Source organism: Hyposmocoma kahamanoa, unplaced genomic scaffold, assembly GCF_003589595.1.
Source record: "Hyposmocoma kahamanoa isolate Upper Pololo Valley unplaced genomic scaffold, ASM358959v1 86, whole genome shotgun sequence".
Taxonomy (NCBI): domain Eukaryota; kingdom Metazoa; phylum Arthropoda; class Insecta; order Lepidoptera; family Cosmopterigidae; genus Hyposmocoma; species Hyposmocoma kahamanoa.
In genome coordinates, this window is record NW_020654289.1 from 8,077,186 (window position 1) to 8,088,605 (window position 11,420).

Genomic DNA, 11,420 nt, shown 5'->3' on the forward strand with positions numbered 1-11,420 from the left:
TGCATTTCCACGTAGTGAGGTGTATACCAGACTCGTCTCCACCTCGGTTGCTGCGTTCTCCTGTATTGTGTTCGTTGCTTTATATGCTCTTCATCCAAGAAGAAAGACAAAGGCGCACATCCTGCAAGGATCTCTCAAATTAGTTTCTACGAAAAAATTCCGTCAACAAAAGTTTTATATAAGCAACTGTGTATTCCTGCCTTTATATTCTTTACCACTTCAAAGCTCCTAACTTTTACTTTTTCACGAATCCGTCTGTCTGTGAGATGAAAGTAAGGATCTGACTTTGTTTTTGAGGGTTGAATAAATTTTTTTGGTTTTTTTCAACGTCATTCATATTTAATTTGTAATTGTAAATTACCCATCTTAGGCGTTGTATTCGTTGTATTTACCTTTCTCATATACTTTTGAATGATTTCCGAGCACGAAATATTTCTGAAATTTCTTTGTCTTTCGTTCGTTACTATATAATCTTATTCTTATCTTATCCGCGTGGTGTTTCTGACTACAAAGCCCTCATGAATTCCCAAATCAATCGGATCAGATCTCGTTTATTATTAATCTAGCGGCACGCGGAGCTCTTTGTTTTATTGACTTATCTAGGCTTTCACCGCGCTACAGTCGTGACAAATTGTCTATGCAGCGCTAAGCCGATCACGCGTGCGGCGTGCCACTCTTGTCGCGAGAGAATATTGAAACAAATAGAATCCTTGAAGGTTCGAAGTACGCTGTATGGGTACAATCTTTAATGCGCTTTAGATTATGTAGTGCCATTACTATTTGAACACAATAATCTGTGTAATTATATGGTAAAATTATATAATCTAATTGATCTAACAGTAACATTATTTTATTTACAATCGCGGGTATTAGTTTCTGCACAGCTCACAGCTCACAGTATTTCATTAGCACATCTCGCTCTCGTATGTAATTAGAAGATAATTATATTGCCTTTGTTCTGTTTTATATCATTTAATGTAACCTAGTGACAATAAACTGTTGTTGTCCCAAATAAATTAACAAGTAAAAGAAAGATTAGCACATTTTGTTTAACAAAAACATACTACGGCTATAAAAACAGTAGTGCACAGCCACAAAATGTGCAAGACATTACGTCTCTTACCCGGTAACGTCTGCCGTCGGCCCGTGTCGCCGCGCATCCATCTCACTACCATAATCACTTCTATTCATTTCAAAACAGGTACGAAGTTCCTCGTTCCCTTTATCTTAACGTCATTTATGTTATCACATTTACGGTTCCCACACCGACCAAGCCCCGTTGAACTTAAAAGTACAATCAACAAACTTTTAATGAACCCGTGAAAATTTTTATCGCCCGCAAACATTCGGTGAATTCACGGGCTATTTTTGTAAAACAGAACACCGTAATGAGTCTGAAAACGCGAATCCCTTTGTTACAAAGTAATCCTCACTTAATTAATTCTTTAGGGAAAAAAGTTTACTAAGTCGGTAACCAAATAATGCTCGCCGATCTCCGGGGACCGTATCCAACCACGGACAAATTTATTCCTAAGGCTATTCACAAAATTTTCCTTCAAATGAAAGCCGAGTTTTCAATGTGATGAAAACAATGTCGAAGTTGTGCCCAGGCAGAGTTCGACTTCATCTGGAACCACCGACTACGATACATATTCATAAGAATGCGATTGTACAATCACCAATAAGGTACATTATTTCTAAGTACCATAATACGTAAAAGCTATTATAGGAATTTTCGTAGTTCAGCCGACACACATCATTAGAAAGACATTTGGCAAGAAATTTTCCCTCGTATTGTGTGCCAAGAAAATAATTGTTCCTCAAACACGCAAAAGTGCGCCGTTATGTTGCGACACCATTCCCAGTTCAACATTTAACCGCTATTGCGTCGAGATTGATAAATCACAAGATTCCCTCCAAAGTTTCTAAGTACCAATTAATCAAAAGTACTTACAGTTTCGCGTAGCCCTGTGGTAACCTGAGAGAGCACGTCACGTGTCACTTCACCAAATGTTATCAACTATTAATTAAATATTATGTACACAAATCAACTTGCTGTTACTAGCACTTTGTAGTTTTAAAGATTTGCCATAAATATTGGTCTTGTCATCGGTTGTGTCAACTTCAGATTTGGCGGGGTTTTGCAAACAACCGCTATTATATAAACACCAAGCACTTTTTGGATCCTTCACTTCACTTTTACCGTTTTATACCTACGTAGAAATAGTTAACGTGTGTTATGCAATGACAACACGCGGGAGTCGCTGTTGAGATATGTGGCGCCCAACGTGGGACCGGGCCCGAAAAATCGCGCACGGAAGTCCACTGTAAGCGGTGGTCCGCCTGACACTGCCGGCTGCGCACGCCTGGGCCCGGCCGCGCCTCTCCCCGCGCCCCCACCACCTCTCCGCTCGCACCCCGATGCAATTCGGCATCAAAAAAATCACATCAGAAACCTTTCCCTGTCACTGAGTCTCAATGGAGATTCTCTTGCCTCTAAAGTCTTAAGTGCTGGTCTCTCGCTTATTAGTTATCGGTGCCATTGTCGGGCTTAACGACGCTGTTATCCTGAGTTATGCGCGAATCGTGTACCTTAATGGTTCACACGGATGTTAATTTATAACGACTCTGAATCGAATGCTTATGTAAATTCCGTTTCATATAAAGTTGGAGGTGGGGCTGAAAGACTTTTTTTACAATTCAATGACATATAGAATGGAACGTCAAATGAAACAGGTTCAAACGCGTTGTGCTTATATCCATATATATTATTTTCCTCCTCACGCTGTTTACGTAACTTATTACCTCGTATCTTTGTTATTTACCCACTCGGTGCCCGTTTCTGAGCCCTCTCTTCTCTATTGTTCAAACGTTCTGTGTTTTTAATTACCATTAGCAAAAATGAGATTACAGCTGTAATTCCATCGGTGGAAATAAACTATAGGCATACTTGTTCCACTATTTACTTAAAATTACAATGGAGATCCTTGTGCGTTTCTGAAAGCTGTTATTTTTCAAATCCAATTTAATACGCTCTCTCTCAGAAAATAGCGATGTATTTATCGTAAAAAACAAAGTGTATTTATAAGGCTAAGTAACCGACCAAGGCATAACGAAAACGAAGACTAGCTCGTTTTCGTTTTGCAAATAATAATTTCAATTAAAAATTTGAAATAATAATTTATCTTTAAATAATAAGTCAATATTGGTTAATAAAACACAAATTAATTCATTCTTTAACAATACATGGTAAATTAAACCGTAACTTAAGAACACGACGTTATATTGACAGGCCTGAGAAAATTACGTGACGCAGATCGGCGATCTGGCTTGTTTTGGTGATATTTAATATTGGATATTATGGTCTTTTTTATGTCCACGTTGATTGAAACGATGAAATGACAGGCGAAGAGTGCGGGTACTTCACATAATCAAATCCGTGGCGACTTGATCACGTTTTCATTATTTTAATAGGAAAAATTCGCATTGAGGTCGCCGTATTGAATTAACACTTCTCGATAACAAATGAATCATGAAAATGGCAGGGCAAATACAATTTTTTTATTATTTTTATAAGCATTGAAATATCTCAACTTAACTCTAACACAAGCACTGGTGGTTCAGTGGGAGAACGGTTGCTCCTGACTTGAGAAGTCGACTTTTCGAATTAATGTTGTGAAAAACTCGAGTAAGGGAGTTTTTATTTTATGACTTGATTCCAATTCAGAAGACTCGACTCATAAAGACAGAGACTCCACTGCTCGATGTATTTATTACGGGCCTATCGAGTTTCCGAATAGACTCGAGTTCGATATTAGTACTCGAGTCTATTTATGTAACGCGTCGAACTCGAGTCTGGTAAGTACATACTAAGTGGTGTTATGGCGTGGTGTGTTAAACTGTGTCATAATTGCTGTAAAAATTAGGAACTAATCTTTTTTTAATTACTTTATTGGGTTTTTGTTTTTTATTTAATTAATGGATAACAATAGTAGTTGTTCAGTACAATTGCAACCTACTTGTCGAGTACGAACTCGAGACTTTGTAGAGTAGAAGTCGCTTCGAGTCGAGTTGGAACTCGCATTTTGTTCAAAACTCGAGTTAGGTTTTCGACTCGAGTTCTTTTTAGACTCGTGTCTGTGCGCCGATGACTCGCGCTCAATCACAGTCGGACTCATAAGTGTTTTAGGCCACCGAGTCATGCAATAGTGAGTCGAATTTATAAATGTAGACTCCCGGATTCGAATTTTTTACAACACTAGCTCGAATCCATGTGGCAGCATGTACCTCTGACTTTATTTTCTAAGTAACTTAATTCGTGAATGTTTATTAGCAATACCTCCTTCTAACGGTAAAACAAGACACCGTGATGAAACAACTCATCGGATAAGGGTCACAGCCCTTGGAAAACATCTAATGTCCCCAGCCCACATTGCGGCAGCGTGACAGACTATGGTCTAAACTCTGTCATCATACTTTTTATCTCATACTAATGCTTAATTTTAAATACTAATATTTTTATTTCACTAGTTTCCGTAGCACTAGAACATTTATCAGGTACGGGCTACGAGCGTAGCGCTCGCTACGGGCGGCCGACGCCGCTACGAGGTGCGCGCTGATATTGATGATTCATTCTATTGCGGGCGATTTTATTCACTAGCAATTTTCACAAGTGTTCAGACCATTGTAATTTCAATAATATTTTATGTTAATATAAAGTTCGTTCAATGTCTTCAATGAAATCAAGCTTTATATTAAGAGTTTATAATAGAAATTAACTCCAGCCATTCATATTAAAAATTACAATGTTTCAATAAAATTTTCGCCGAAATCTCCGTTTGGGGCGGTTTTTGCGTGTTGGCTGGTGGGTTTAGAAGGAATGTGAAGATCTCTCGCGGTATGTACACCTTTTTAATTGTTTAAAACTGCAACCTTGATAATCGAGGACGTTACACTTGAAGTATACAATTAACTTTATTTAACTCTAACCATGACTTTATCCGAATAGACTAGTTTGTTTTCATAAATATCATAATAACCTATATAATATTGAAACATTTTGGAAATAACTACATTGTATATACGATATATTTATATAATCACTACAATTCCAAAGACGTTTAAATAAATCATTTGAACATTAATTTGGTCTCACAAGTTGGTATATCAATATATGTACAATATATGATTTAGTTGGGGTAAGTAGAACTTATTCGCAACTTATCTATATTTTTACGTCTACCTCAATCGTAAAACAGGGTTTATTAGGAATTTCGAGGGAATTGCGTAACTTTTGGGGATAATGCAACATCATGCAAGTTTCATAGATCTCAATCAATCAAATTCTGTAAATTTATGTAATTGTATAGCTATTTAGAATACAAACTGTGTACGAGCTACCTCGACATACTTAGGAAAATATTATAATAATTGCAAAACTATATACGCTGACGTAGATTTTAACATAAAAGGCTATTACGTGTTTACTTTATTTAGAGTTCAATAAACGGAATCATTGAGTGCGGACACGTTTCATTACTAACATCCCGTTCCAGTGATATACTGATTGACTCTCCAGCAAACTACAACTTAGAGTAAGGGAAGCTACCCTTACATTTTGGTCCTTCGAGCCGGATTGGAGTCTGTGGTCTATCGGTCTCCCGGTCCGTGAGCGTACTAAACGAATTCCAGTAACGTGTGAATTGAACTTTGAATCTTGGTAGCGAATCGGTCGGCCGGCTTCCCAGAAGAGGGTCTCACCGGTAACGATTGAGAAGGCGCACATACCTTGAGGAGAGGTCACTCATACGATACTGAACAACGCATATATAAAAAACTCTTCGACATTTACATTTGAACTTCAGCACAATGGAGAGTCTATTTCAACGTCAAGAGATACTCTCAGAAACAATTAATAAAATTGGTGTAAACTTCAACAAGGACGCAGCTGCCCGTAAAACCACCGATTACATCAAAAAACGTGTGGATACACTTGACGAGCTGTGGAACGAATTTGAAAACAACCACAGCAGACTTCTTTACTACGACATCAAAACAACAATGTATGTCAACACCAACATGTACGAAAAAGTGAAGTCTAAATATGAGTCCATCCGCAACACTCTTTTAACTTATCAAGCCCCTCCTGACGGAAGGGAGGCAAAGGGAACTCCATCAAAGTCCGACGAGTTGATCATGCAACAAGCTACCAACTTCAGAGCTCTATCTCGGTTAATTCGCAATATTGACATTGAAACCATTAACGAGAAGTGGGAGGTTGAAGACAAGTTGCAGATGCTTCAGGCCAGGTGGAAAATAATAGATGAAACACATTGGCAGATCGACAATCTGCTTACTGATTGTAACTTGGACTACGAGCAAGATTTCACTGATAACGAAAATCGGTACGAGTCTGTTAAACGTCAATTACATCGCAAATTGAACGCCACCACATCCCAGAATCAATCTCTACCAAAAATCGAGATCCCTATCTTCTCGGGTAACTATGCGCAGTGGCCAACCTTCCTAGATTTATACAGAGAAACGATTCACAACAACATGTCACTCTCTAAAGCCCAGAAGATGCAACATCTTAAAGGGAGGCTCCGAGGTGAAGCGGAAAGGATTGTCCAACATCTTACGGTATCGGCAGAAAACTACGATGCGTGCTGGGACATATTAACACATAGATACGACAACAAACAGCTTCTATTTACACGGCTAATGCAAACGTTCATGAATCAACCCTCTATCCAACACCAAAGTGCGTATGAACTAAAACGGTTACACGATACCACTCTTGAGACGACTCACGCAATTAATAACCTAGGAGTGGATACAGCAACGTGGGCTCCTATCTTAGTTCATATCCTTACAGGAAAGCTGGACGCCGACACCTATACGTCTTATATGGAAACAAGAAAGGCCCCACGTGAGCTACCAACATTCGACGAGTTTATACAGTTCCTGGAAAGCAAGTTTACTGCCTTGGAACCCGTAACCAGGAAAAAACAGCAACCCAACTTTTCTACAGCGCCAAAACCTTATAATCCGCCAGAAAGAAATCCACCTGCTAGAGACTATTCGACGCCATCACTAAGGGCAGTACAAAACAAACAGACACGTGCTCACCCACGAACGTACCACGTGAGCGCCGAACGATCTTGTCCCTTATGTAAAACAAACCACGTGTTAATGAACTGCAAACTATTTTCTGACATGGCACCTGATGCTAAATTGAAAACAATTTCACAATTAAATATATGTGAAAATTGTCTATATTGCCACGATAAACAATGCCACTCCAAGAAAACGTGCCGTGTCTGCAACTTGCCGCATCACACCTCGTTACACGACACTCTTCGCGTTGCTAAGCGAACTCCGCCACCGCCGGAGGGTCAACCACCTTTGCAACCTAAATTCAATCACGCCGTGCCTCTACAAACATCTTCAAACCACGTGGCGGGCAACTATAATGAAGTGTTATTAGCCACCCTACAAATAAGGGTCAAGGCCATTAACGGCACTTATGTCACACTGAGATGTTTACTCGACCAAGGATCACAGATCAATCTCATAACCGAGTCTGCAGTACAACGTCTCGGACTCCCTAGACAGCATGAGAACGCCTCTGTATTTGGAATTGGAGCATCTAACACCCAGAGTAATGGAACCGTATCATTAAACTGCACTTCACTTTATGGCGACTATACATTTACTACCAGCGCATTAGTTATGAAAAAGGTTCTAAATAACTTGCCTAACTGCAGCTTCAAAAAACAACAATGGCCACACCTACAAGACATAAACTTGGCGGACCCCGACTACAATGTTTCTCGACCTGTGGATGTCCTACTCGACGCGGGTGTATATGCAGAAATAGCTACAGGGTGCATCTTACGTGGCCCTAGCGAAGCACCCATAGCACTACAAACCAAGGTGGGATGGGTCCTTCTCGGCAACATGAAAACATATAATTGTCATGCTCTCATTCATAACCTAGAAGAAATATCACTATTTTGGGAATTAGAAGACATTACTACAAACAATAATAAACAAATGACTTCAGGCGAGGCGTGTTGTGAAACATTATACGCGAACTCGACACGCCGCCTCGTAGACGGTCGCTACGTAGTAAAAATACCTATGAAACAGAATTACGAACAAAAATTAGGTACATCCAAGCGACAAGCAGTAGCGCAATTCAGACAACTTGAAAAACGTCTAACGCAAAACGCAGAATTGTCTGACAGTTACAAGGCGTTCATAGGTGAATATGTGGAGCTCGGTCACATGAAGCTCAGCACAGAATCACGAGAGCCAAGCTGCTTCCTGCCACATCACGGGGTTCTCAAACCCGAATCTACTACGACCAAATTGCGTGCCGTATTCAACGCGTCTTCGAACACATCGTCAGGGTACAGTTTGAATCAACTTATGGAATGCGGCCCGAACCTACAACAAGATTTACAATCAATGATTTTACGGTGGCGATCATACCAATACGTTTATACGGCAGATATAGAAAAGTTTTACCGCCAAATCTTGATTGCTGAAGAAGACCAACATCTTCAAAAAATTGTATGGAGGGACTCTACACTCGAACCAATACAAGAGTACCAACTGTGTACAGTAACCTATGGTACTAAGGCCGCACCATTCCTCGCTATGCGCACAATTAAGCAACTGATTATGGATGAGGGCAAGTTCTAGCTGCTGAAATCCTCGATCATCAGTTATATGTTGACGATTTGTTAGCCGGCTGCAACAGCATAGAAGAAGCACAAATGGCACAAAGCCAATTAATTACAATGCTAAAATGCGGAGGATTTAACATGCGCAAATGGGCTAGTAACAATCTCACTCTATTGGAAAATTTGCCCGAGGAACTTATTAATCAAAACATGTTCAATTTTCAACAGGCCGAGACAAACAAAACACTAGGCATAACGTGGAATCCCCAAACGGATAACTTTACGTTCCGACATAACTCAGTTACGACTACAAATGGCGTCACTACGAAACGAACTCTGCTGTCCGAACTCGCCAAACTATACGACCCGCTTGGATGGCTATCTCCTGTTACAACGAAGGCAAAGCTCATGTTTCAGCAAGCTTGGAAAACGACATCAGACTGGGACAGCCCTCTTCCAGAATGCATACAACAGGAATGGGAACAATTCAACAAAGAACTCCCATCCATACAAAATTTTTTTATACCTCGCTGGATTGGGAACACTCAACAAAACATTGAGCTCCATGGATTCAGTGATGCCTCTGAAAAGGCCTATGGATGTGTAATCTACTGCATATCTACAGGACCACATGGAAAAAAGATCATACAAATTGTGGCGGGCAAAACAAAGTTAGCGCCTTTGAATAAGCGCATTACACTACCGCGCATGGAACTATGCGGCGCATTGTTACTAGCACACCTCATGAAAAAGGTCACTGACTCAATAAAGGCGCAGACAGTCACAATACACGGGTGGACCGACTCTATGGTAGTACTAGGATGGCTACAAGGTGAACCCTACCGATGGAAAACATTTGTGGCAAACAGGGTGACACAAATAACGGAAGTCATGCCCCCAAATTGCTGGAGACACGTAAAATCAGAGGATAATCCTGCTGATTGTGCGAGCCGTGGTTTGTCTCCATGCCAACTCCTGTCGCACTCTCTCTGGCGGGAGGGCCCTTCATGGCTGAAAAGTAATGACCTGCCTCCTGAAAACATATTCGAAACGCGCGAAGAAGAGCGAAAGCAACCTCAAGTGTGTGTGACGCAAATACCTGCCCCACTTATTGAAGAGCTTCTACATAAGCATAGCTCCATGACACGTGCAACAAGAACGCTGAGCTGGATCCTACGTTTTATAAAAAATGCGCGTGACAAAAACGGCGCCATTCGACTCACGTACTTATCGTCAACTGAATTAAGGTCGACATTACACATGATAATCAAGACAGTACAACATAACTCTTTTGCAGAAGAAATTTCGCAACTACAAAAACATAACCGGGTCAGTTCAAGCAGCAAAATTATTAATTTGAATCCAATAATTGATCGAGACACTATACTACGAGTTGGCGGGCGACTAGGTCGAGCCGACTTGAGTCACACTCAAAAACACCCCATCATCCTACCGAAAAAACACAAGCTGACCGAATTATTAATTGAACAGGCGCACGCTGCTACTCTCCACGGAGGCGCTCGATTAACCCTGCAGTATCTACGAACCAAATATTGGATCATTGGAGGCATGTCAATGGTCAAGCACTGCATTACAAGGTGTGTCAAATGTCACCGCCACAATAAGCAGAACAGCTACCAATTGATGGCCGACTTGCCCGAACAGCGGGTGAATCCCTCCCGCCCCTTTACTCATACGGGGGTGGACTTTACCGGACAAGTGGATGTCAAGGCCAACAAGGGTCGTGGAATTAAGACGATGAAAGCTTACATCGCTGTTTTCATTTGCCTATGCACCAAGGCCGTTCACCTCGAGTTGGTATCTGATTTAACTGCAGCCGCTTTCATCGCTGCCTTAAAACGTCTTTGTGGCCGAAGAGAAACACCCAGGCACATGTATAGCGACAACGGCACAAACTTTGTTAGCGCTGCCAAAATATTAACAAAAGAAAGAGAAGAGGCCCTGCGACTATATGTAAACGACGAGTTCCTGAACTTTGCTGCTGAATCTAACATCGAATGGCACTTCAATGCCCCATCGTGGCCTACTGCAGGCGGTCTCTGGGAAGCTGCGGTCAAGAGTTTAAAACACCATCTTAGACGCGTCCTGGGGGAACAACGACTAACATTTGAAGAATTCTCGACGTTGCTGGTACAGATCGAGGCTTGCCTGAACTCAAGACCGCTAGTGGCTATTACTGAGGACCCAGAGGATTTAGAATGTCTCACTCCTGGGCACTTCCTGGTCGGCGGGCCTCTGTTAGGACCACCATTACGCACCGACGACAACAATATGAGCTTAACTATACGATGGCGCCAAACAGAAAAAATGTTAAGCGATTTCTGGAAGCGGTGGTCAACAACTTATCTACAAACCTTACAAACACGAAGTAAATGGTTCTACCCTACTCCGAATTTGCAAATTGGCGACCTAGTTCTATTGAGAGATGATCACATTCCTCCAGCGAGATGGCTAATGGGAAGGGTAACAGACACCCATGCAGGAGCGGACGGATGAGTGCGCGTGGTCACACTAAAAACAAAAACTTCAGATAACGTGAAACGCCCCATTACGAAGCTCTCACGCTTACCAATAAGTCACGCTCCGGACGAGGCTGATAATTCACGTGCAAAACCTAAGAACACGGGAACGCATCAACGACCCAGAAAACGAAACATCCTTAGCTACTTGTGCACAACAATATTATTCACTACAATGTGCATAAGC

General features: G+C 41.2%; 3 protein-coding genes across 4 annotated transcripts in view; 2 read left to right on the forward strand and 1 right to left on the reverse strand.

Annotated features, from left to right (window-relative positions):
* The window catches only part of LOC113234696 (protein sidekick-1-like), a 389,391-nt gene extending 387,095 nt beyond the window's left edge, over positions 1 to 2,296 (reverse strand). For both annotated transcript variants that reach the window (XM_026470138.1, XM_026470137.1), the window contains exon 1: positions 1,955 to 2,296. The gene's annotated coding sequence lies outside the window, so the exon portion shown is untranslated. The remainder of the gene's footprint in view (positions 1 to 1,954) is intronic.
* A 3,572-nt stretch (positions 2,297 to 5,868) lies between these two features.
* On the forward strand, positions 5,869 to 8,712 carry LOC113234889. The gene has a single exon (XM_026470411.1). The coding sequence runs from the start codon at positions 5,869 to 5,871 to the stop codon at positions 8,710 to 8,712; it is 2,844 nt and encodes a 947-aa protein (XP_026326196.1).
* Positions 8,713 to 8,786: 74 nt separating this feature from the next.
* Positions 8,787 to 11,210, forward strand: LOC113234890. Its single transcript, XM_026470412.1, has one exon. The coding sequence runs from the start codon at positions 8,787 to 8,789 to the stop codon at positions 11,208 to 11,210; it is 2,424 nt and encodes an 807-aa protein (XP_026326197.1).
* The last annotated feature ends 210 nt before the right edge of the window (positions 11,211 to 11,420 follow it).

What these genes read in the sequence shown, in the direction of transcription:
- LOC113234889 (XM_026470411.1), top strand. Translation starts at nt 5,869, where the DNA reads ATGGAGAGTCTATTTCAACGTCAAGAGATACTCTCAGAAACAATTAAT.
- LOC113234890 (XM_026470412.1), top strand. Translation starts at nt 8,787, where the DNA reads ATGGCACAAAGCCAATTAATTACAATGCTAAAATGCGGAGGATTTAAC.